Consider the following 24,708-nt stretch of genomic DNA (forward strand, 5'->3'; position numbering starts at 1 on the left):
AATTGAAACTTAAGAAATTACCCCATTACTGCTCATGTTTCTTTGTAAATGGCACTGACTGAAAGCTTGAATGTCTTTGTGGTGTGGTGATGATTACATACCCGATTATCGAGCTTAGTTTAAATGTAAACTGTCTTTTGGCTGTGATACTGTTTTACACACCTCAAACTGATATTGATAATGGTAAGAAACAATATGAAATATTAAAATGTACAGTTTATTTTGAAACCAAATGTGTATTAAGTATTGTTTCTTAGTGGATTTCATAGAGAAAGTTAGACTTCATTAACAATCATTCAATAGTACTGTAACTTAAGAAATAATATGAAAATCAACCATACTCATCTAATTCTGGCCTTCAACACTTGTTTTCAATCCAGTATGTGTGTGGGCACTTCTCATAATGTGGTGAACTTATTCGTGATGCTTTCTGCCACCAATGCAACGCCTGTTTCTGTATCCTGTCATGTGATTTCCTGTGAGCTGTCACAGTCAGTCTATGTGTGGACAGTTTTGACATCTGCTCCACCTGCCAGAAAGTGAGCCCTATACCAAAAAGGACTTGAGGAACAACACTTACTCCAGATCAGCGGCTCAGTGGTCTTCACTTAAGCGGGGTATTGATGTGGGCGTGAAGAGCAGAATATTTCCATGTAGATTGCGGATGTAACTTTTTTCAGAACCTAAAGTTGCAGCTTTGGTGGAGATGTTTGTTGACGTTCGTTTTAAATGCAGCAAGAAGATTCAAATAGGCTTTTGAACATTTGTTATGAAAGAGGAAGTGTAGGGGGAAAATGGAGGAGCACAATACTGTCAACTTCATGAGACTCCTGTCAGGTAAAAGAAAAATAACACAAATGTTCTTGTACTTTTAAATTTAGATGTGTGTGATGTGTGTGAGAGAGACAACATCTTTTTTTATTGTGTCTGTACCTCAAACTTATGATTTTAATGCTTAAAGGTCCTATGTTGTGCTCTTTTTCAGGTTCATACTTATATTGTGGGTTTAGAACATGTTTATATTCTTTGATGTTCAAAAAACATTATTTTTCTCATACTGTCTGTCTGAATATACCTGTATTCACCCTGTCTAGTACTCTCCGTTTTAGCGCCTGTCCCTTAGAGCCCCAAAAAGCCCAGTCTTCTCTGATTGGTCAGTTTTTCTGGGTCTTCCGCATCTGTGCTCTCTGCACCATCATTGCAGCCGGGTAATGACTGTAATGTCACTGTAGCGGTTACATTGCACAACTGGATTCTCGCGATATCACAAGATGACACGAGAATCAATCTTGTCTGACCAATCAGTGTCCTGTGAGGAGCTACTGGTAGTTGAGGGTGGAGCAGGGGGTGACGATGACATGGAGACACGTCTGTTTGTTCAAAACAACAATGGCGTGGATGCTGCAATAACCTCAACCTTATAACAGAACTGAGGAGAGTTAACTAAGTGAAAGAAGAGCAAAGAACAACACTGATTTCTCAATGGAAAATATGTTTTCAGTCTTCTCCTGACTCCCTGCAAGTGCAGAGCCCCGCCTATTGTATGTTTAGCAAAATAAATCACCCTTAAGAGAGTCTTGCTCTTCCTGTTTGGTGCTGTTTCGGTACCAGGCAGTGATCTACGTCAGGATGCTCTCGATGGTGCAGGAGTTGAAATTCCTCAGTTTTGAGGGGATACCTCATACGTCTGAGGTGAAATAGTCTCTGCCTGGTCTTTCTCACCACTGAGTCAGTATACAACGGCCAGATCAGGCCCTCGATGATGAGGACACCAAGGTACTTGAAGCTGTCCACCCTCTCCACTGAGGACTTGTTGATATTAGGGGGTGTATTTCCTTTCCTGCTTCTTTCCAAAGTACACTATCATCTCCTTAGTCCGGCTGACATTCAGGAGTAGGTTGTTGGCAATATAGGACCTTTAAGGCAAGAGTGCTAACTGTCAACATGTTAGCCCTGCTCAGGCCTAATTCATTCATGAGAGGTTTCTTTTTCATATTTTATGTGGCTCAGACATATGGCACATAAACACCTGCATGATCCACAAAGTCAAATATATTTATTCAGTTATACTCAACTAGCAAGAAAAAAACAAAAGGTGTAAAAATAATCAATATAAGTATAAACCCAACAAATCAGTAATATACCATCTGAAATTATTGTCAGTTAATCAATGAATAAATCAATCAACTATTTTGGTAATTTAATTATTATTTTAGTATTTTTTTTCAAGCATAAATGTCAAGTGTGAAGATTTCTCTTTTATATCATTGTAAACTGAATATCTTTGGGTTAAGCACCGTTGACATTTGAGGCTGTAAGCTTGAGCTTTTTTCACTACTTTTTCACTTCTCATAGAAAACAAAAGAGGATCGATTAATTAAGAAAATAATCTGGAACCTAATTATCCAAATAATCTTCCCCCCATGTATATTACCTGTTAAACTATGTAAAATGTCTTGTGTGTAAACATGCACTGTAATCTACATTCAAGTCTCACTCTCTATACAGATGAGAGCACTCAGTCCACCGTGTCGTCGGACTCCTGTGAGTACTATCAGACAGAGATATTTGATCAGCTGCCCAGCATCCAGGCCAGCCGGCCCCAGCAGGTCAGACAGGGTCTTTGGGAAGCCTGTGAAGCCTACCAGGTTGGCCCAGCAGCGGGGGAGAGGATCAGCCATGGCCACCTGTCCAGAGGACCCAAAGACAAGACATCTACACAGCCGCTCAGAAACCTGGTCATGTGTATTCAGGGGAAGAGAGACGCCAGGTGGGACAGCCTATCACACACTCCTCAAATCTGCTCCTTCTAATTCTAAATCTCATTTATATTACATTTTTAGAAAAGTCCAAGCTGTCACCCACTGTTGTAAGATACAAATTAGATCTTCCTTTTGAATTGACTCACCCGTTACCATATTTTATTTTGTCTACCTACTGTATATCCCAGTTGTTGTCAACTGTTTTTTAGTAATAAGCCCCTACTTGTTTATTTCTATGAGTGTTGGCTAGTTTTGTGCTTTCATAAATCTTAATAATCTCAGGGCAGCTCAAATTAATCTTGTGACCCCTTTAGGTGGGGGGGTGGGAGGCAGTGAATCACAGCCTGAGAAAACCTTTAAAAGAGAATTATGCTAATGTTAGTTATGGTAATCCACTGATTTAGAATTGAACTTTAATAAAGCTGGAGAAGGGGCCCCATCTAAATCAACTGGTGGAGCCAGGGCCCATAATAAAAAGTTTTGCCGCTGCGGCCCAGGTTCGCCTCGACCTGCAGTTCTTTGCTGCACGTCTGCCCCTCTCCATCGACCCCCTTTCCTGTGAATCTATAGCTGTGCTGTCAAATAAAGGCAAAAAGGCCAAAAACAAATAAATAAATCAAGCTGGAGTTTTAAAAGTTTTTTTAGATGGCCAAATATCCAGTTTTTTAATTCATAGTTTGGGATTATGCTCCAACAACTACAATCATGCATCTAGCATTGCACCAGTGTAATCACCTATACATAGATCTGTCCAAATGTGTCCTAAAGCTATTCTGAAATAACCATGATGACGTCACTATGGTGTCATCAGAGTATTTTTTTCTCATTTACTCACTCAGGGTATCATTTTCTCAAATATAATAATATTAATGGCAGGGCCAGGCTTTAACATGTTAAGATAAAAAGGCATTCATGAAGCATCACATTTACGCTGCTATCTAGGGACAGGAGGAAGATGCAAATCAGCAATATTGGTTTTTGGGAATCCTGGAGGCGAAGCCAGAGCATCAACAGGAAGAGGGTTTGGGCGCACATGGGAGGATCTTTATCAGGTCTGTTGCCATGGCAGCACAATCTCCACGCCATCGAAGGTAAGAAAGGCCTGAAGTACATTATGAGGACTTGTTTTGCCGCCTGTTGGTTTGCAGTATATTGCATTACCATTACTAGATGATTCGCCCAAACACATGCTGTTGGAAAATCTGAACCCTCACTGATCTGTTTCAGGAAGGTTCGGAGTTGGTGTGAAGGCTTACTTTGTTTTCCTCCGATATCTGGTTTTCTTGAACCTACTTCACTGTGCTCTTATCTGGGGTTTCATTCTGGGGCCTACGACATTTTATGGCAGGAGCAACAGCAGTGGTGAGTCAGCTGTTGTGACAGATTACAGTAAATTAACCACAACTCAATGCAAACTCCTGCCAAACCACTGTTGTGTTGTTCTCCGTGGTTTTACAGAACCTTTAAAGTTTGGAGGCAATGACTCTGTTCTGGATTTCTTCCTGGGATCGGTATGGGTTTGTCTGCTTGTGTGTGTGTGTGTGTGTTCTGTATGTTTTCTATTTGTGTTTCATATAATCAAACTCCTCCTTTCTACAGGGCTATCTGGATCGTTCTCCGGTCTTCTTTGCCTTCTATGCTCGTGGTTTCCTGGATTTGCAGTGCTTGAATACCCCTCTGCTTTACCTTGCTGGGATTCTCGCCATCCTCTTCCTCAGTCTCATCCTGGTGGTCCGCAGGTCAGTAAGGCTACAACTGCAGATGAGCAAAACGTTTCAATAGCCATTTTCCGTACATCCTAAAGAAAGCATCTGTCATAATTCTGTACACTTCTCTGCTAGAACTACGGTCGGCTACAAGCACACCTGGATGCTCGGGAAGCGTTACAGCATGAACGTGAGCTACAAGATCTTTTGTGGTTGGGACTTCACCATCCAGGACCCTGCAGCTGCGAGGCTCAAACACAGCTTCATCAGAAACGATCTCAAGGTGAGTGGATGCACACATATTACCTTCATACATTTACCATGGCCACTGAGAGTAAAAATTAGTCTGTCAAACCTACTTTGGCTGTCTCCCAAACTGTGACCATGTTTGGTCCAACAGATTTTTGATAAAAGTCGGACCAATACATTTATTTATTTGGACCAAATAAAAGGATTGGTCCGACTTTTATCAGAAATATATGAGAATTGAATTATTAAGTTTCAACGCCTGGTGGATTTCTTTTACATTCTAGTGTGCCCTACACTTATTAGGAGCATTTCAAGATTACAAAATAAAAGTGTAAAAATGCCAAAAAAGTAAGAATTGCTTTAAGTCCCGAAATGTAAAAACAACTGTAAAGAGAAATTAAATTACTGTTCATTTTTTTCTCTAGACTCTTTCCTTTAGAGAACAGTTTACACACCTCCCCAATGCATGTCCCACTACTTTCTTACTCTCTAGTTCTTCATAGTATCTATGAATTTTATCTCAATTTAAATGAAAACACCTGGAAAGCTGTGTACAGTATATAAAATGCAGGTCTACTCTCTGATTCTTGCTTATGTGTGCGTCTACTGCAGCTCTAATGTTTTTATGGTGTTAAAACACTGATTTGTATGATGACGGTCACAGTACAGGTTTTCTTGTATTTATTTGTTTGTCCTCAGCTTTTCTTGGAGGAGCAGAGTTTCTCCCTGCGTGAGGCTCAGAGGACACTTGGACAGAGGGCGCGTCTTTACCTGCTCAGGTTCTTCCTCAACCTGCTCGTTCTGTCTCTGCTGGGTGGAGCCTTCTACCTCATCTACTTTGCCACAAAAACATCACAGTACGAGGTGAGACTTTGATCCAGAATACATGGCTCGTGTTTAAGTGTAAATCCAAGGTGAGTGAGGTTAGGCATTGACCTTGAACGGTTAAGTTTACGGCTGTTGGGCATCAAGTCTCACGAAAGTTTTCGCAAATCTAGGGTTAGCATCTAGACGCGATGGAACATCTGGTTTTGTTACAACATGTCCTGATTTTCACATCTGACACCCCTTACTGTTTCTTAGAATGGGCACTACTGGTTGGTCAGTCTTGTCCTCCAGTACCTTCCTCCCATCACCATCGCCTTTGTCAACCTGCTACTTCCTCACATTTTCCGCAAGATCTCATCTTTTGAAGACTACTCTTTCACCACGCAGGTCAATGCCACGCTTGTGAGGTAAGGTCCATGGGGAGATAAACCCAGGATAACCTATCATACACACACACAACTGCATTGGTCCAACCTGCCTTTTCTTCAGGAGCATCTTCTTGAAGCTGGCCTCATTGGGGATCTACTTATTTTTCATTTTTACAGAACGTCAGCAAGTGAGTGAGATTTATCTTTCAAGCTATCACAGACTAATACGCATTGTCAGGTCGATGTTTCTAAATGCGTTCCCCACCCCCTTTTCATTTGTGTGTTTTCTTTCAGTATCATTCTCACTGCAGGGAGAACATGTTTGGCAGAGAGATGTACAAGCTGTGTATCTTCAACTTCCTCGCCGCTTTCTGCAACACTTTTCTCTTGAACTACCCCAGGAAGTGGGTTTGTTAGAGATCATCAGTCTCTTGCTTTCTTAGTTCTCATTGTGCTTTGAATGGAAAGATCACTGAGTTTGATGTCTTTCTTGAGTAGATTTCCCAATGGTGTGGCTAATCCGGGGAAAGATTAAAGCTCAGTTAAGCTATGTAGTCAAGGTTCATGGAGTTTCTGTGCAAACTATCTTTGCCCTGTCTCACAGGCTGGTTCAGGAGAAGTACCCTTCATCCCTGCTGGCCCGGTTGTTGGGGAAGCAGCGCTTCCTGATCCCTTTCAATGTGTTGGATCTGGTGTACAGTCAGACGGTGTCCTGGGTGGGAGTCTACTACTGCCCTCTGCTGCCTCTGATAGGAACTGTCACACTGACGGCCACCTTCTACATCCAAAAGGTTGTCTGTGACACGAGGGTTATGGACATACCTCTCTCCCTCTTTGTGTCTCTTCATGTTTGAATCCAGTTCAACATCCTGCATGAATGTGACAAAATGTCTTAGAACAATGACCTAAAAAATAATAATAATACTACTCGAATAAATAAAACCAAACCAATGTCACAAAGGTTTTCAGATAAAGAAATAGACGGATTAAAATAATTCATTGGGAATTGGGAATACAAAGATAACAAAGCGATATTAGATAACAAAATATAATGATTACTTTGGAGACACAGAGATGAATAAACCAAGACATTCAGCTGGATGTTATTATTTGTTTTGTACCATGAGTTTTACACAAATTATATTAACAAATTTGACTTTTTTAAAGGAATGATTTTGGAAAAAAATCAGTGGAAATATGCCTCCATGCTTTATTGCCAAGATTTAGATGAGAAGACTGGCACTGCTCTCATGTCTGTATGGTAAATATGAAGCTACAGCCAGCAGCTGGTTAGCTTAGCTTAGCTTTAAGACTGGAAACAGCTAGCACGGCTCAGTCAGATAACTAAATCTATCTACTGTCACCACTTAAGCTAACTCACTAACATGTCATATCAAATTTGTGGTTTTATGTGTGGTACGATTTCTCAGATCTGTACAGTTTCCGGAGTCCTGTAGTCACCATAATATGGTTGTTTGTACACTTTTGTATAAACAAACAAGAAATAACATGTTAATTAGTGAGCTGTAGAGGTGACAGGGCCAGGCTTCCTGTTCTGGGGTCATCCCTATGTTCCCTGGTTGCATAAGCCTCTGTCTTCACGGATTTAATTCGGCATTTTGTTTAGGTTAGAGGTAACGGTTAGGGTTAGGGCGAGGGGCAGGGTTAGGGGGTAGTGTTAGGGTCTACATACACCTATTTGCAGAGGTATTTGGCACTGACTAAGGAATAAATAACTGACCAGGAAAATAGAACCCTTCCTGTGAAAATCAGGGAACATGAGACTCTTTTGTTAAAAAAGTTTCTTATGTTCCCCGGTCACATACAAAGCGGAGAACATAGGACCCGGGAAACATATGTACGCTCCCCCTGTTTCTACCCTTTTCTCAATCTTTATGCTAAGCTAAGCTAACTCTCAACTGGCCCAACGGTAGTCATGAGAGTCATATCGATCTTTTCATCAAACCCTCTGCAAGAAAGCACTTAAGCAAGTTTCCCAAAATGTCAAGCTATTCCTTGAAGTAATCCACTGTGGTATATTAGTCAAATCTATCCATTAATGGTTTGCAAGTTAAATGGTTTTGCAGCACAGTTTTTTCCTTCAATTTTGATATCTTCTGCCTCTCATTTCCGTCTTCGACCAGATCTATAGTACATGATTCTGCAGTGATGGAGTGATGGATGAAGTTGTGACCAAGGAGCACTGGTGACCATCAACTGTATTTGAACATTTTCCAGCAACATCCATGTCTCTCTCTCTTTCTAACACTGTCATCAGTTCACGGTGCTGCGGTGCTGTGTGGCAGAGCACAGGATGTTTCGAGGTTCCAGCTCCTCGGTTTTATTCCACTTCATGTTGCTGCTCGGTCTCCTAATGGCCGCAGTCACCCTTGGCTTCGACCTCTACGAGCAAGAAGCCTCACCGTACAAAAACATCTCCTTTTTTTTAACTTACTTATGAGAATGTACTGTTACACTACTTGTTTCTTTAGTTGTTAATATGAAAACGTTTTAGCCTTTATAGCACTAGAAGGAAATATTCCATTAATATTTCACTCCCTGCTGCTCCTTTCTCCAATTTGCTCCTGTTGTTTCCCCTCCAGGTCCTCCTGTGGTCCATTTGGAAACGGAGGAACTGTGTTTAATGTTACAGGAGTGTGTGTGGACAGTCTCCCGAGCCCAGCACAGACCACTCTCCGCTACCTGGCCTCTGAGGCGTTTGCCCTGCCGCTCATACTAGCTGAGATGTAAGTATGAAACAGGTTTATGCAAACACCGGCTCTGTGTTTGTTGTGTGGTGAGTTTTTCCGGTTTAAAGGAAAACAAGTGTAATCTACTAAGACTGTTTCAACCTTTGAGTAGGAGAACTAGAAGCACTAGAAGTGTGTACAGCTGCATACATGTTGTGTAAAAGAATCAATGGATACAAGCTGTTTTCAAAAATAACATACAGTACTTTCATCTGATCATCTGGTGTTCCCTCAGTATAATCTTAACTTCATACGTGTCACGGAAACTAGCCAATCAGAAGGCCATTGAGAGACTGAAAGACATGCTGGTTATGGTAAGTCACATGTAATCAAACGCTCACATACTCACACATTAGCCACAGAAGGGAGATAAGGAAATATTTTAGTTACACCCAGTTGATTTGGTAGTTGCAAGTGAATCCTATACTGCTCTCTTGGTGTGTTATATTTAGATACTAGTGTATCTGTGTGTATATGGTGTCTATACAGTAGATTTGTGTGTTTTTTCCCCCTCACAGAGCAGCTCAGATAAGCGTTTCCTGGTCAAACAGCACGCCACAATGCTCAGGCGTCAGAGAAACCCCTGCAGAGTCCGTTCTGCGACCATCGAAGAGAACGCCCCCCTGAACCTCTGGAAGGACCCCCCCTCCACCAAACTTACAAACTAACTGAAGTCCCTGCACTGCAGGCCTGTCCATCCACAGACTTCCACTTGTAAAATAAAGCCTTGTCTTGGCCGATAAAAAAAGTGAAGAACTCTCACTGTCCTAGTGACGTCATGTTCAAAGATAAGAAATGCAGTCAGGGTCTTATTTTAACCTTCTAATGCATTCTCTCAATCTAAGTCACTATTTTTTACAGAATTGAAATGTTTTACTTTTCTTGTATGATACTTTGATATTGGGAAACAACTTTTTTTTTACTTTGACTGTTTATTCAGTTTGAATGCATATTAATGTAATTGTGTCTGCATTGATGGTCACACAGCAATGGTTATATATTCTAAAATGTCACTTTACCTTTATTAAATGAACTGTGAGTGTATTTTCAAATATTCTGCTCATTAAACCTTTGTGGTTTGTGCATTTTTAAAGCTTTATTCGTGTTCCTTAAAATAAAAACCAGACATGCATCCTATTATGTTATCTACTTGCAACACATGTGTAACACCCCTAGCTTTTACACACACAAACACACATGCACACACACACACGCACAAACTCACACTAATCCACACATACAGTACACACGCAAACACTGAACCGAGCTAGAGAAACCATGCCAGAGATAAATGTGGAGCACTATTATGAAGAATCCACAGACTCTTAATTTGCTGCCAATTTTGGGTGAGTTAGTCAAAATAAAAATGGTGACATGAATACATCATTTAATAGTTTAATATTCTTAAAGCAATTGTGTTGTTGTTGTTGTTGTTGTTGTTTTACAGCTCTGGCGAGTTTGTTCACCAAGATAAGTAAGTTTGTTTAAGTGATGCTTAACATATGGAGCTCAGCTGGTTGAGAAATCTTTCGCTGGTTCAGAAGTTTTCAGTTTGATCTCATATAAATGAAATAAAATAAATTGGTGGCTGTATCTGCTCATACTCAGGGCTAGTGTTTCACGTCTTCCTTCAGGTGGATCGATCTCTCTTCGCCCAGTGCTGACTGGTCCTGACATGGCCTACCTCGGATCCAGGGTGGCTCTCCGGTGTATTGCATCTGACTTCTCTCTGCCAGTCACCTACGAGCTGATGGGGGAAGGCGGTGTCCTTATCGCCACTGACTTCCAACTGCACAAACCTGCCTCATTCTCCCTTAAGGTCGCTACAACATCGGAGGGGTTGTACCACTGCAAAGCGACGACGGGACGGAGCACAGGAACCAGCAACAGCATCAAACTAACTGTAGTCAGTGAGTAGAAGACACAACAGAGAAAGCATTCATCCTGTTAGCCTTAAAGGTCAAATATGATGCTCATGTTCAGGTTCATACTTGAGTTTCTACTCAAACATGTTTACATGATTTAATGTTGAAATAACCCATTATTTTTTCCATACTGTCTGTCTGAATATACATGTTTTCACCCACTGTCTCAAACGCTCCGTGTTAGCGCCTGTCTCTTTAAGACCCCCTCCTGAAAAAGCTAAGTCTGCTCTGATTGGTCCGCATTTCCGGGTCTTTTACATCTGCACTCTGCACCATAATTGCAGCTGTGGGATGACTGTAGCGTCACTTTCTACCTATATATAGTATAGTTGTGACATCACAACCTTAAAAAAGTCCTGACGGCTCGTTCAAAGACACATTTTCTGAATACAGGCTGTGTGCATTTCTTTGTGGATTGAGCTTTTTGATTCTTTCACAGTATTTATACTTGACCTGCTTTATAATAAAAATACATGTAAATCTCACTTAATACGGGACCTTTAATACCACAGTTATTTTAGTGGAGACAAAAAATTCACAAACTTGACCTTTTCTTCTCCTCCTCAACCATCTTTCATTCCCTAACCTCTAGCTCCCCCATCAAACACCAGAGTGACTTCTGAACCCTTTCCCCCAGTCGCATATGAGGGGTCACGCATGGTACTGAGCTGTAGCGTCACAAAGGGCTCCCATCTTTCCTACACCTGGTTTTTCAACAGAAAAGAAGTAACATCTTCAACCTCTCCCCTCCGTCTCCACACTGGCAACAAGCTGGTGATGGAGAAAGTGACTCCTGAGCATGCTGGGTACTATTCTTGCATGGCTTGGTCCAGGGTGCAGGACACCAGGAGGTTTTCCAGCAGCTTAGAGGTCCAAGTGACAGTCAAAGGTGAGTGTGAACATCAAACACCTGCCTGAAATGTTGCTTAGATCTGTTTCATTACCATCTAACATGTACTGTATCACCCCTGTCCCCATCTTCTTTCTGTCTTTCTTTATTCCTCCACCAGTCCATGTTTCAAAACCAAGAATCTCTTTCTCCATCTCCAAAGAAGGGGACGGTCACCGTGGCAACGTCACCTGCTGGTCAACAAGAGGGAGTCCTCCTGTCAACATCTCTCTTTCACTAGATGACAAAGAAGTGGGGTCTGTCATAGCTACTGAATCCCTCGCTGCCTGGTTCCCCATCGCCATGGCACCCGGACTCCACATGGGCGTGGCTCGATGTCAGGTGAACACTGAGGTGCAGGAGTTGATGAGTGAACCTGTGACTCTGGAAGTGGGTATGAGATACACATACATGTGAGGGAAATATGTCTTTCTGTGCTTACATCTCCTTCCACTCTTTGTTAATCTTTCGGTTATTCTGCTTCTCTACCCCTCGTTCGGCTAGTCCCAGTCGCAGGTGACGTGAAAGTGGAGGTTGAATATCTCTACAGAGCTGACTCCCACGTGGCCGCCGCCAGGCTGAGCTGTCAAGTCAGCAGAGGAACGTTCCCTTTTTTCTCCTGGCTCTTGAACGACTCTGTCCTTCCCTCTGAGACACAGATGAACTCCCAGATTCCGCCAGTCTTGTCTCACGTCTTCCTAACAGACCAGAGACGAACCCTCGTTCTGGCCAAGCCCGGCCCAGAGGTGTCTGGGTATTACCGCTGCAGGGTCAGAGACAGCTACGATGACTCCAGACCCTGGGTGGAGAGTGCAGCCGTGCTGGTCCGAGTCAAAGGTAGAAAGATCAAGACTAGGGTTCCAGTAAAAGTCATTGTGAAGGAATTGTCTGGCATTTTGGGAAATGTGCTTCTTCATCAACAAAGCTAGTTAGAGTGATACCATTCTCATGTCTGTACAGTTAATAAACTAGTTTAGCTAAGCATACAGACACAGGGGGAAACAGCCAGCCTGGCTCTGTCTACAGGTCACAAAATCTGCAAAAGCGAATTTTCACCTTAAGTTACTGGCATGAATATGGCCACTAGACTGTTGTTTTTTTAGTATTGTGCAACTCACAAATATTCGGCCTACTTAACTAGTGCTAACTTGGTTCAGAGTGAGGAACAACTGATATCTGGAATAAAGTAACAAATATATATCTTCAGAACTTACCATTAAGTCCAATGGCTGCACTCACTTGTCTCCAAGCCCTCTCCTTTTTTCTTGCGTTTCTGTACTGATTGAATCGTAAAACTCCAGGTGCCCACAGATGGCGACAGTAAGTTTGTCCGCCATTTCTGAATCTCTTTGACGTTAGGAGAATCTCAGTAGGTGTTTTTATACAGAGAAGCCGTCACATTGGCGGCCAGGCAAAGGTGATAATTTGACGTCCGGTCTGTGAAACCAAGGCGCAATATTCCTCTTTTCCCAAAAGCCGGTTTTCCGGGATAAGCGTAAACATGTGACGTCACGTCCCTTTTATTGTGGTCACTGACCCTGTTGAACTATTTCTCCAAGCTTTTTAAATTTACTGTCTACCTGTTTCTTCTCCTGACGAAAGCCATGTCGCCCACCTTTTCATATATTCAAATTATTCGCTCAAGTTCAGACATTTAAACTCGCGCAGGCCTGTATTCGCATCTTTCATTGACTTTATATATAATCATGCCACGTGAAAAATCTGCTCCGTGTTTGGTCTGAATACACCGTAAAGCTCACTAATTACCTCGTCCGTACAATAACTTGAACAAAACTGTGTCTCAAAGGAGTTTTCCCACATCTATGGTTGCCAGATAGACACAATTACTTTGCAAGGACACCGTTGCTGCAATCTGAGGCTTACATTCTTTTTTAAAGATTGTGATAAGTTTAAAGATATACAAACAAGCTCAAGCGTTTTTGCCTTATACCAGAATGTTATCTCGTGCAGCCAAATCATACTCCAGGGCTGACACAGTGCTGTGGAGATGGGTCTGGCAATGCAAGACTACCTTTGGACAGAGCCAGCTGTTCCCCCTTGTTTCCAGTCTGTATGTCGAGTTAAGCTAACCAACTGCTGGCTCCAGCTACATATTTACTGTACAGAGGTTACCGACAGGGGTTTCAATCTTTTGTGTAACGCTTAGACTTTTTTTTAACAGACTCATCTTAACATTTCACACGTGCGTTTAAAAAAAAAAACATCTCTGAGCTCTTTACTGCACATCACACTTTTTACTCTTGATCAGACAGGATCCTTTACTCCATGCCTCCAGCAACATCTTCCACTGAAACACCACCAAGTAAAAAGCACATATTGCATATTTGAATGCCTTTAACGCTGCCTCTGTGATGTAATACTTCAATGGCCTTATCCCTTCTCTTCCACAGAGGTTTTCATGAACACCATAGAGGTCATTACCATAGCGTTCTGCTGCTTCCTTTTTCTGACATTGGCAATGGGTGTAGGCTGTCTGTACAAGATGTTTGACCACCAGCAAGGTGTGTGTGTGTGTTTGTGTGTGTGTGTGTGTGTGTGTGTGTGTGTGCGCGCGCGCGTGCGTAGGTGTAAGGCAGACATCAATTGACTAGAAATGTGCAACTGCATTTATATTGATCTTGTGTTTTCATCTCTCATTTCTTTTCACAGCTCATGCCGACGTTGCGACAACAAAGTAAGCTTTATCTTTATGGACCTCATAAAGTTTATTGATCTGTGACTCAAATCAATCTGTTCAACGATGTTTGTGTCTTCCAGTTACAGTCCTGGTGCACTTCTTCCGTCTGCACCCCCGTTCCAATCAGGAGGCGACCTGGACGACACTTGGTCTTCAGACTGTGATGTTCAGAATCAGGTACACAGATCTGCACAACACCTCATAAATACACTGATTATAAATCATCGAAATATAACATACTGTTTACTTTTTAGCTGATTTATTGCTTTAAATTGTTTTACCTTAGCTTACTTGTTTCCAATGTACTTGTTTTCAATGTATGGGGTTTTATTGCATTATGTAAAGTGTCTTTGAGTAGCTTGAAAAGAGCTAATAAAAAAATGTATATTAGTAATACTACTTACTACTTAATATTACTTTACAGGTTCCTATAATGTTCCTATAATTTATCATGTAGAAAAAACAAATTGTCCTCGAAAGTACTGCTGCCTTTAAACAAAAGTAAATATTAATTCATTATTCATGTCAGAACCTTTATTTTTTTCATATATTCAATTCAATTCAATTTTATTTACAGTGCCAAATCATAAAAAAAGTTATCTCAGGACACTTTACAGAGTAGGTAAAGACCACACTCTATGACTTATTTATGATTTACATAGACCCAACAATTCCCCCGTAGAGTACGGTGGCAACGAAAACCTTCCCTATTACAGGCAGGAACGTCAGACAGACCCAGCTCTGTGTAGGACGGACATCTGTCTGCACAGGTTGGGGAGGAAGAAAAGGAGAGAGAAAGAGAGAAAGACAAAGACAGACAAAAGACAGAGAGACAGACACACTTCCAGTAACTATAATTATATCTATAGTAATGTGAATATGACTTATATGGTATGGCAGTTAATACAGCAGAATAGTAGAAACAAGCACAGCTATGGTTATAGATTATGAAAATGATAATAATTATGGCCAACATGATCAATGATGAGTAGCGGCAATAGCAGCTACGGTACAGCGAGACATACCACTGATGGTGTTTTTATGGCTACAAATTTTATAATTTATAAGACTAGTCACAGTATAAATAACTAATAGTTATAGAAGTAGCAGGAAGCGTCATGCAGGACCACGGCAGCAGGCACCACCACCATCAGCAGAGTCCTGCGAGACGACAAAGCACGAACAACTCCGGGGAGGAAGTTTATTGTCAATGATGCATGTATTCAATATATACATGCATCATTGAATGATGCATGTATATATTGAATTGTGTGCTCGCCCGTGGCCGAATTTCATATATTTGACATTTTTCACTGACCAAAGAAAATTAATTGAGCATTGTGACTATTGTCCCTATTATTAGTGAAAAATAGTTTTCACAAGGAAATCATAAGGAAGATTCAGACCCATCAAACAAAGCCATTCCCAATTATTTCTTACCATAGGGTTTTTGCATAGTAGGCCTGCACAATTTGCACAGTTGTGAAATGTATCCACAGACGCAGAATTTAAAATATATGGCTTTCAAGGAAATACCTCACAGAATAAAAAACTGCTTACACAGTTGAATAAAGTAAAAAATTTATCTCAGATGTTTTCTCTATAACATTACTGAATGACGATGTTTCTTCCAGGACACTTGTAAGAAATCATTAGGAAATTGCAGACAAGTAAATTAAAGAGTAATTCCGGCATAAAAGATCATCCCATGGTCTTTTTCGGCACTTACATGCATCAAATAAACCATTGAGACAGTTTTTTTCGTGTATATATATATATAACTATAAGCAGGAATCCCTAACAGCCGGATGTGGCTAACACTGATTAGCTCGGGGCAGTACTGTAAAGGCATTAAAACAGCTTTTTTAACCACTAATACTGCTCAAAATAACAACTGCCCAGAGCTAATCACTGTTAGCCACGTACGACTGTCAGTGACTCTACCGGATTTCTCTGCTAATAGTTGTTAAACAAAAAAAAACTGTCTCAATGGCTTATTTGATGAATGTAAGTGCCGAAAAAGACCATGGGATGATTTTGCGCCAAAATTACACTTTAAGTGTTACCAGTTGTCCTTCAGAAACTTTATTGAGACAAAATCAAAAACTATTCTTAGACTTTATCGACATTCTCTGTGTGCTGAAATGAACTGATTATTTTGTTTTAATAATATGAGAAACTAAGTGACCAGGTACAAACAAAAAGACATGTTGACTGTTTTCTCTCTCTGCTTTAGACCGTAGATACCACAGTATGACACCGAGGGATCCTGCAACTCTTCATGCAAATTGGTCATTATTTCATTTTAAATCTGCAGCTATATTTTAATTTTGTTGTTTTTATTTATGACTTTTCCTGAGGCAAGTTGCTTATATGAAACTGCTGTATACTGTCATGTGTTTGCAAATAAAAACTCTAATATTAAATGATGTTTTGTTTTTAATATAGTACCAGAACACCATTAACTAAATGACTTACTCTTGATGTTACCAGGGAGGGTACTGCAGGGAGGTGCAGATAGTGCACTATCAGCTATTTGCACGTGTTTCTAAGCACGTGCATTTTTTTCACCCAGAGTGCATTCAAAACTGTCAAAACTCCTGCATTAGAGTGTAGCGTGATCATATTTAAAGTATACAGCAGACAATCATTTTTCTTCAAGAATGTCTACTTCTTTGTTTGTGCTCATACTGGGTAAGCTGCTCAACACAACCAGCGCTGCAGGACGTTTAGCACTAATTTGAAACGCTTTTAAATGGTTTGATTTCTTATTCCTCTCTACAGGGTTGTGCTACTGTAAGCAAAGCAGTAAGTACTTTTTATTAGTTGACTGTTAGTGTGTGTTTAAACAATTAGTATAATCATTCTGTAGCTCCTGATTCTTTCTGTTGAGTGTTTGCAGTTTTATTTTTTGACAGGTCAGTCAATTCTGGAGCGTCCACAACTGTTTGGCCCTTCCGAGGCTTTGGTGAAAAGCTTTGTAGTTTTTCGGTGTGAACTGCGAAACTACCCAGAGAATGAAACTATCCTGTTCCAGTTATTTAAGTGAGTATTTGTTCACTTCTAAATTCAAACAACCGCTTTAAAACGCTTTAAGTCTAAGTCTAATTATCATATATTTCTAGGGAGGATAATCGTGAGAAGTTATTGGGAGAATACACCTCCCTGGATAATGCTGTTGCTGTCATCCCCATGGTGACCAAACCTTACCATGAGGGCAACCTGGTGTGTGTGGCCAGTGCACAGAACAACTCTAACATAGAGCCCACTGTCAGCTACACACACCACCTGATGGTTGTGGGTGAGTCTCTTTATTACCTGGGATATATTGTAATGGGGAATAGTTTATTATCACTATTTAGGAAGTGAGCCCAATGTGAGAGTCATAAGACTATTCTGATCATAGGTTTCACTTCCTCCATTATTATCTCCTCAGCTGATAGCTGACAATTGTGGTCGTTATCATTTCAAACAACCTAAATGTTTCAGATGGAGAGCCCTGAAGGGAAACCTGAAATGGGGGTCTGTGACCTAATGTGTATCAATTGAGTTGTCCATGACACGAAAAAGGTTGAGAAGCATATGTGCATGGCTTCACCGTAACAGTAACATTGAGCATTTATGTTTGCAAAAGCTCAACTCAAAGGATAAAAAAGAAAAAGGCCATGTTTTTGTAAGGTGACATGGCATGTTGTCTGTGTTACATTTAGAATTGTTTCGATGCATTCGCTTTAAACTGGTTCTGCACCAAATCTCTCTTGAAAATCAGATTTTTTTTGATTTTTAAGAAAGTGATCCCAAAATACAGCTGTGTAAAGTAACTAACTACATTGACTCAAGTACTGTACTTAAGGACAATTTTGAGGTACTTGTATTTTTACTTGATATATTACATTTTATGCTACTTTATACTCCTACTCCATAGTTATAGATATACACCGCAGTACATAAAGCCTTTATCTATCAACAATAACAATCTGATAATATAATACTCTTGTAGACCTTTCTGCAAAATGAGTACTAATAATGAGAACTTTTTGAACTTTAAGTACATTTTGATTCTGATACTTTTGTACTTTTACTTTAGTAACATTTTGAATTAATCACTTGTAACAGAGTATTTCTAATCTGCAGTGAGGTAAGTAAAAGTAAAAAGTAAATTTAACACAGGCACCTGCAATGGATACATTAATCCATATATAATACCCAACTTTTTCTTCCATTTGTAGCCACTCAGCTATTTGCTAACCTCAACAAACTCTCCATGTTTCCAAAAACAGTGGTGTCAAGATGTGCCTGTACTTTGATGTTGAAGAAACAATAGTCTACAGTATGCTAGCATCTCTGTTGGGCTGCACCTAAGTGGTACTTTGAGCTAAATGTTAATAATATATGCTCGCTATAAATACCAACATGCCGATGTTAAGCAGGTATAACGTTGTTTACCATGCTCACCATCTAAGTTAAGGGTGTTAGAATGCTAACTTTTGCTAATTAGCACTAAAAGCAAAATACAGCTGAAATATTTGGTCATAGTGATGTAACGAAGCGGTTCTTTTGAGCGTCTCGTTGGTATGAACGACAGGAACCACTTCCCTGTATCACTGTGCCCCTATTTTACTGCCTTCTCTAGATCCGCAGTGCATGTTTGTACGAGCGCTTCGCATTAAAGTGGATAAACAATTACACCCACACCTCAAAAAAAGAACGATAAGCCGCTCTTTGGAACGGCTCTCGGAAAGTAAAGGAGCCATGAGATCTGGCTCCTATCAAATAACCGTAATTCTCATTACTTTTTGTCAGATGATGTCACTAGATAAAAAGTCAGGGGATCAGCCTCACTTTTCATCTAGGGACTTAAATATCTGTTGCAAATTTCACAGCAATATCAAACAGTTTTCAAGATATTTAACAAAGAAATATACTGTAAGAAAAACATCAACCTTGTGGTAGCACAAGAGAAACCGTCAAGAGATTACCAAAGTCAGTAGCATTCATTCTCGAGGGATTACAAATGTGTGTATAAAATCCCTAATTCAGACTGGACTGAAGTGGTGGACCGTGACACAGACCCAACGACAGAAAAACATGGACAGCTAGCATTTCAAATCAACAACAACAAAGAAAACAGTTAAATCCCATTTGGACACCATCACAAGGATCTTTACTTCTCTAACAAGATGATTGTTGTAGGTTTAAAATAGGACCAGGATCTCAGTCTGTTGCTGTGTCTCTCCTACAGAACCAGTGAAGGGTGCAGAGATTGACGTTCGTTCAGGTCCTGTGGAGTTCTTTGAGGGGAAGTCACTGGAGCTACTCTGTAAACTTACTGCTGGAAATCATCATATCTCCTACAAGTGGCTGCTGAATGGCCGGCCTGTCTCTCAGTCTCAGCTCCACTTTGTTACAGATAACCAACTCTTGATCTACAGGTCAGTGCAATATACACTGGAGATCAAAATTAGAGAACAAAGCATTAATACTTGATTTATTCTGAAGTAGTTTATTAATCATAATTCGATAGAATATCGGCTGTGGCTATACCACTGCTGCACTAACATGTTTTTTTAAATAACCAAAGCTTTAGAAGATTTAAACAGTGTTTTTTTCGGGCTATAGGATTAAAAAATGAACAGGAAGTGTAGAGGCCCTTGCTTTGAATGACTTCAGCACATCTGAGCCCACAGGACATCACTAGTTTCTCACACTGCTCTGGTTTGATCTTGGTCCATTCTTTTTGAAGTCTTTTCCACATTTCAGTAACTGTAGTGGGTTTCTTAGACATTACTTTGTCGACAAGGATTTTCCAGAGATTCTCTATGGGGTTTTTGTTGAAGTGCCTTGGTTATTACAGCAGTGGTATAGCCACAGTGGATATTCTATCAAATTCTGAACAATAAAAAAATAAAAGTCAAAAAAAGTCAAGAATTGATCATTTGTTTTCTAATTTTTTCTCCACTGCAATACATTTTGTATTTAAGCCAAACCCTAACCCTTAGGTCATCTAGTTTCATATGATACCAACTCCTAATTCTAGGCCCTTCTGCCTCTTAAATACAGAAATATGAAATGCAATGTAAGACTGTAATACAGTAATACTGGCATATTCATGTGTGACCGTGAATCTAATCTCTAATTTTGAACTCCATTGTATGCAATATAAAGCCACAGAGTAGTAGGCTAATAGTGGTATCAGCAGAGAAGTTTATACAGTAAGTACAAGTGAAAACCTTGAAGAGTGTAGCAAATGAATTATTCAAAGAGCAGATTTTGATAAATATGCTTATTTGTGTTTTTGTAAAGAGTTAGATGTTAAAATTGATGCCAATCTGGAGTTCACATATTTTTCCAAGGAGGTTAGCCCTAAAACCACCCTTGTTATACCAGATAAATCATAATTAAACAAATAACGTAAATTAACTATCTCTTGTTTTGTTAGTAACCAAGTGAAACTTGACACAATCAAACAGTGTACGGCTCCTATCAAATTGATTGTAAGTCAGTAGTAGTAGTGTAAATATTACATTTTATTTTGATGTAACTGTGTCTGAGCGACGGTGCATTTGCAACTATCGTGGCATCAGTTTGTTGATATATCTGTAGTTCGTTTCGCCAGTAGGGAGATATCATCAGTGTCACAAATTTCCAATATCTACAATTTACAATTTTGAGGGTGACATGGGCGGTTTTTCTCACTCGTCATAAAGAGGCAATTAGCTTAGCATAAAAGCCTGCTAGCCTGGCTCTGTCCAAAGTTTAAAAACAAACAAACATCTACCTCCAAAGCTGTCGCCGTCAAGGATGTTTTTCAGCTCGGTTTGTCGGTGTTGTCTGTCAGCAGAATTATGGAAAATACTTCTGTTCCAGGTGTAGCATGGGCTGAGGAAGAATCCATTCAATGTTGCTACAGTTCCAAATCTGGGGGCAGATGCACCAATTCATCTTCACTTTGTTAACATTATGAAAGAGGACATTTGTGCTGCATTCATGTGGTGAAAATTCACACTGCATTAGCGACATAGGGCATTACTTGGTGGAGGTCTGCGCCCTCATAGTGCCCTCATAGTCAACATGTAGTATCCCGTTTGCGTAATAGGTATTCAAACAGAAATCGAAAAGTGATTTTTTTGTTTTGTGTGACGTAAACCTGAGGTTCGAATGAAGAATTACGAGTTCTGTACTGGAAATAGCTGTAACCAGAAACAAAAGGACTTTCACTAAAAACATACTAAATATGACACAGATATAAAAAAGGGGAAAAGGCTGGAGAGTGTAGCCTTGTTTCTTCTCTGGATGAAGCAAGTTCCTGTGTTATATGACTCATTTCCCTCAACAAGAAAGAAGAAATCCTCTGTCATGGAGGCCACTGAGCATGCTCATTTTTATGGAGCAGGAAGGTAATTAACACGATTATCTGTGTCACCCTCAGAACAACTTCTGACGACAGCGGCTCCTACATGTGTGTCGCCACCAACCACTTCAACAAATCAGACTTCTTCACCTCCAACAGCTCTGAAGTTGTAATCACAGTCAAAGGTGAATTGATTTAATTAAACAACCTGGTCTAATTTGAAAAGATATGACATGGTTTCTGTGAACAAAATAACATTCTCCTACATCTCACTCCCTCAGACGTGGTGTCAATCCCTGATATCTCCTTCACCGTGTTAAAGGAAGATTCCCACAACTATTCTGCCGTAATCAACTGTCAGACAACAAAAGGGGCTCCGCCTGTCACCTTTGCACTGTACAACAGGACAGAACTGGTTGACAATACGACGAGCGAAGACAGAAACGCCACATTTAAGGTTCCACTGCTCTTGGACCGGCACTTGGGATGGCTCCAATGCCAGGCAAACAATGGAGGCCAGATCGAATACAGTCAATGGATTCCCCTAGAAGTCGGTCTGTGAATTGTTTGAAAGGGCTGACATAACACTGTGGTACACACGACTTTCTTTGCCCATGATGTCTCTTTTTTCGATCCATAATGTCTCCAACAGTCCCGGTTAGTGGGCCCGTGACGATGAATTACGACCACGACGTTGGCGAAAACTACGCTGTGATCGGCCTGAGGTTCTACTGTGAGGCAGCAAAGGGATCTTTTCCACGGTACCAGTGGTTCCTCAACGGAACCCTCCTACATGGCAGAGGAAGCTTCTACTACGTGGTCAACCAGCCTCAAGAACAGTCTATCCTCGTGCTGTCTGTAGGGAGGAGGAGCACTGGAACGTACCACTGTGAGGTGTCAGACAGCTTTGACAACACCACCGCCATAAGCAGCAAGAGGCTGTATTTGGATGAAAAGGGTACAGTTGATCAACTGGTTGATTGAAGTAAAAGGTTTGTGTGATAAGTGAGAGTCGGTTTCATCTTTTCTTCTTCTTCCTGCTCCTCCAGTGCTCAATCATCTCCCTGTCTTGGTAGTGGCAGTTGTCTTTGGAAGTCTCATAGCACTGATTCTCCTGGTCTCCACTTGTTGTGTTGTTGGAGCGGTGTTCAGTGAGTTTCAGAGTCCTGATTTTATCTGGAGTGGCTACCTCCTCATTGATAGTGTGTGTTCATGTTTTTTTGCTCTTGTTTCAGAACGAAGGCAGGATGGAGAGGCTTCTGAGTGAGTTATTTCTGTTTAATTCTGACACCTCTTGTGAAAGGTTTTTGTGCCATAAAACCACTACGGCAGGGTTTCATGCGTAGGTCCGAAATATCAACAAATAAATTGTTGTAACAATCTACGATCTAGACTCAATGGTATGTGTTCATGGTCACACATGGATAGTGAGCTGGCATTACACATGAATAAGCCAGTATTTCTGTATTACATTCTTACATTATATTTCATATTTCTTTAAGAGGCAGAAGTGGGCTCCTAGAATTTGGAGTTGGTGTCACATGAAACTAGATGACCTAAGGGTTAGGGTTTGGCTTGAATACAAAATGTATTGCAGTTACATCAATATTACATTAATTTTTTGCTACAACTGCACCTTTGACGAACTTAACCTGTATATGAGATGACTTACGTTTTCTTCCCTCAGGTTGAACTTGGAGATGGATGAAATGTTAGTTGCATATGAGGACGAGCTGGTTAGTGAATATTTCTGTCTCCATCATTCAAAGGCAGTTCACGTCACCCATTCATTTGTTCTCACACACCTTATCATCTCCATTAGGGTAAATACTTAACCGTGACACAGAGCTCTCTCTCCTTGCAGGATTCGTCAGAGTACCATGAGGATGCTGATGTGGTGAAGGCAGCCAGGGGGGGTGAATTTGATCTGGTGAGAAATGAATCATTAAATAAATCTACATCAGACCATTATTGAAAGGTCCCATATTGTTAAAAGTGAGATACCATGTCTTTTTTTGTTTTGTTTTTTATTTATAAAGCAGGTTGAGGAGCTGTATAAATACTTTGAAAGTATCGAAACACTCAAATAAACACAGCCTGTATTCAGAAACTGAGCCTTTAAACGAGCCGTCAGGACTTATATATATATATATATATATATATATATATATATATATATATATATATTGGTAGAATGCGGAAGACCAAGAAACGCTGACCAATCAGAGCAGACTTTTTTGAGAGTTGGGCTTGAAGACACAGATGCTAAAATGGAGCGTTTCCAGACAGAGGCACTGTGTTTGAAATCGTTCCCTCATTCACTCACTCACTATAATGTTTATTAAATAGTGCACTATAGGGAATGACCAAATGAGTTTTCGGACACTAGACTGAAATTTTCTAACAAATCGTTGCGTCAGTAGATGCGCTGGATATACAGTATGTGTGACAAACATGCACTCAGAAGGACAGTCAAAGGTTATATTGATGTTGCATTTTAATTTCAATGTTAAATGCCAAATAAATTGTTGAAATTTTGATGGTGTTGAAGTGTGGATTTGTTAAAGTCCCAGAGAGCGTAGGAGCTCAGCGGTGGTTGGGGAGGGGCGTGAGAGTTGTAAACATTTTAAATTTGACAGCGTCAACTCGATCTGCCAGACTTGCCTTCTGCAGCTTTAACAGTGGTTGTGTGTCCCGATTACGAGCTGTAATAGCCCACGAACACAGCTAGGGTGAATACAGGTATATTCAGACAGACAGTATGAGAAAAAGAATGTTTTTTTTTTTTTTTAACATTAAAGCATGTAACAATATAAACCCAAAATACAAGTATGAACCTGAAAATGAGAATAATATGGGACCTTTAAACAAGCCAGCAACTCCTCTGCTCATCTGTGTCTCCTCAGGCACCCGAAGCCTCTGGAGCTGAGAGGCCCCAAATTGAGGAAGAGAAGAAGACGTTGGAGGATGAACCAGTTGAGGGACCCTGAGGGCTGAAACTGTCATAGACACATACTGTTCTACTCGAATAAACATGTGATGCTCTGTTGTCACGTCTTTTCAGTATTGCATTAAACTATCTGTCGTTAAAGTATCTTGTGGTTGTGAAATAATGATAACAGTCACTCATGATCATGTTTCCTGGCTCCTGCGCATCAACTCCGCCCCAGTGACGCGCAGCC

At 40.5% G+C, this 24,708-nt stretch overlaps 3 protein-coding genes across 3 annotated transcripts; all 3 read left to right on the top strand.

Annotated features, from left to right (window-relative positions):
* The first annotated feature begins 570 nt into the window (after positions 1-570).
* Positions 571-9,691, top strand: tmc8 (transmembrane channel-like 8). Its single transcript, XM_083921917.1, has 16 exons — positions 571-837; positions 2,509-2,770; positions 3,705-3,853; positions 3,990-4,124; positions 4,221-4,273; positions 4,362-4,501; positions 4,604-4,751; positions 5,417-5,581; positions 5,801-5,952; positions 6,035-6,101; positions 6,208-6,317; positions 6,518-6,704; positions 8,192-8,337; positions 8,517-8,660; positions 8,899-8,977; positions 9,182-9,691. Exons 1-16 carry the CDS (start codon positions 795-797, stop codon positions 9,329-9,331), a joined length of 2,130 nt encoding a protein of 709 aa, XP_083778043.1. The 5' UTR covers positions 571-794; the 3' UTR covers positions 9,332-9,691.
* A 647-nt stretch (positions 9,692-10,338) lies between these two features.
* LOC310956440 (Fc receptor-like protein 5) lies at positions 10,339-16,490 on the top strand (the record flags this gene model as incomplete). Its single annotated transcript, XM_083926648.1, has 9 exons — positions 10,339-10,573; positions 11,181-11,477; positions 11,599-11,871; positions 11,982-12,314; positions 13,747-13,800; positions 13,889-13,999; positions 14,148-14,172; positions 14,256-14,352; positions 16,412-16,490. 9 exons carry the CDS (start codon positions 10,339-10,341, stop codon positions 16,430-16,432), a joined length of 1,446 nt encoding a protein of 481 aa, XP_083782774.1. The 3' UTR covers positions 16,433-16,490.
* A 1,975-nt stretch (positions 16,491-18,465) lies between these two features.
* Positions 18,466-24,516, top strand: LOC310956445 (Fc receptor-like protein 5; the record flags this gene model as incomplete). The annotated part of the gene is made up of 10 exons (XM_083926660.1): positions 18,466-18,505; positions 19,418-19,607; positions 21,605-21,711; positions 21,808-22,080; positions 22,179-22,484; positions 22,576-22,677; positions 22,762-22,789; positions 23,214-23,262; positions 23,391-23,456; positions 24,433-24,516. 10 exons carry the CDS (start codon positions 18,466-18,468, stop codon positions 24,514-24,516), a joined length of 1,245 nt encoding a protein of 414 aa, XP_083782786.1.
* Positions 24,517-24,708: the final 192 nt, after the last annotated feature.

This window comes from Echiichthys vipera (assembly GCF_963691815.1).
Source record: "Echiichthys vipera genome assembly, chromosome: 2".
Classification (NCBI taxonomy): domain Eukaryota; kingdom Metazoa; phylum Chordata; class Actinopteri; order Perciformes; family Trachinidae; genus Echiichthys; species Echiichthys vipera.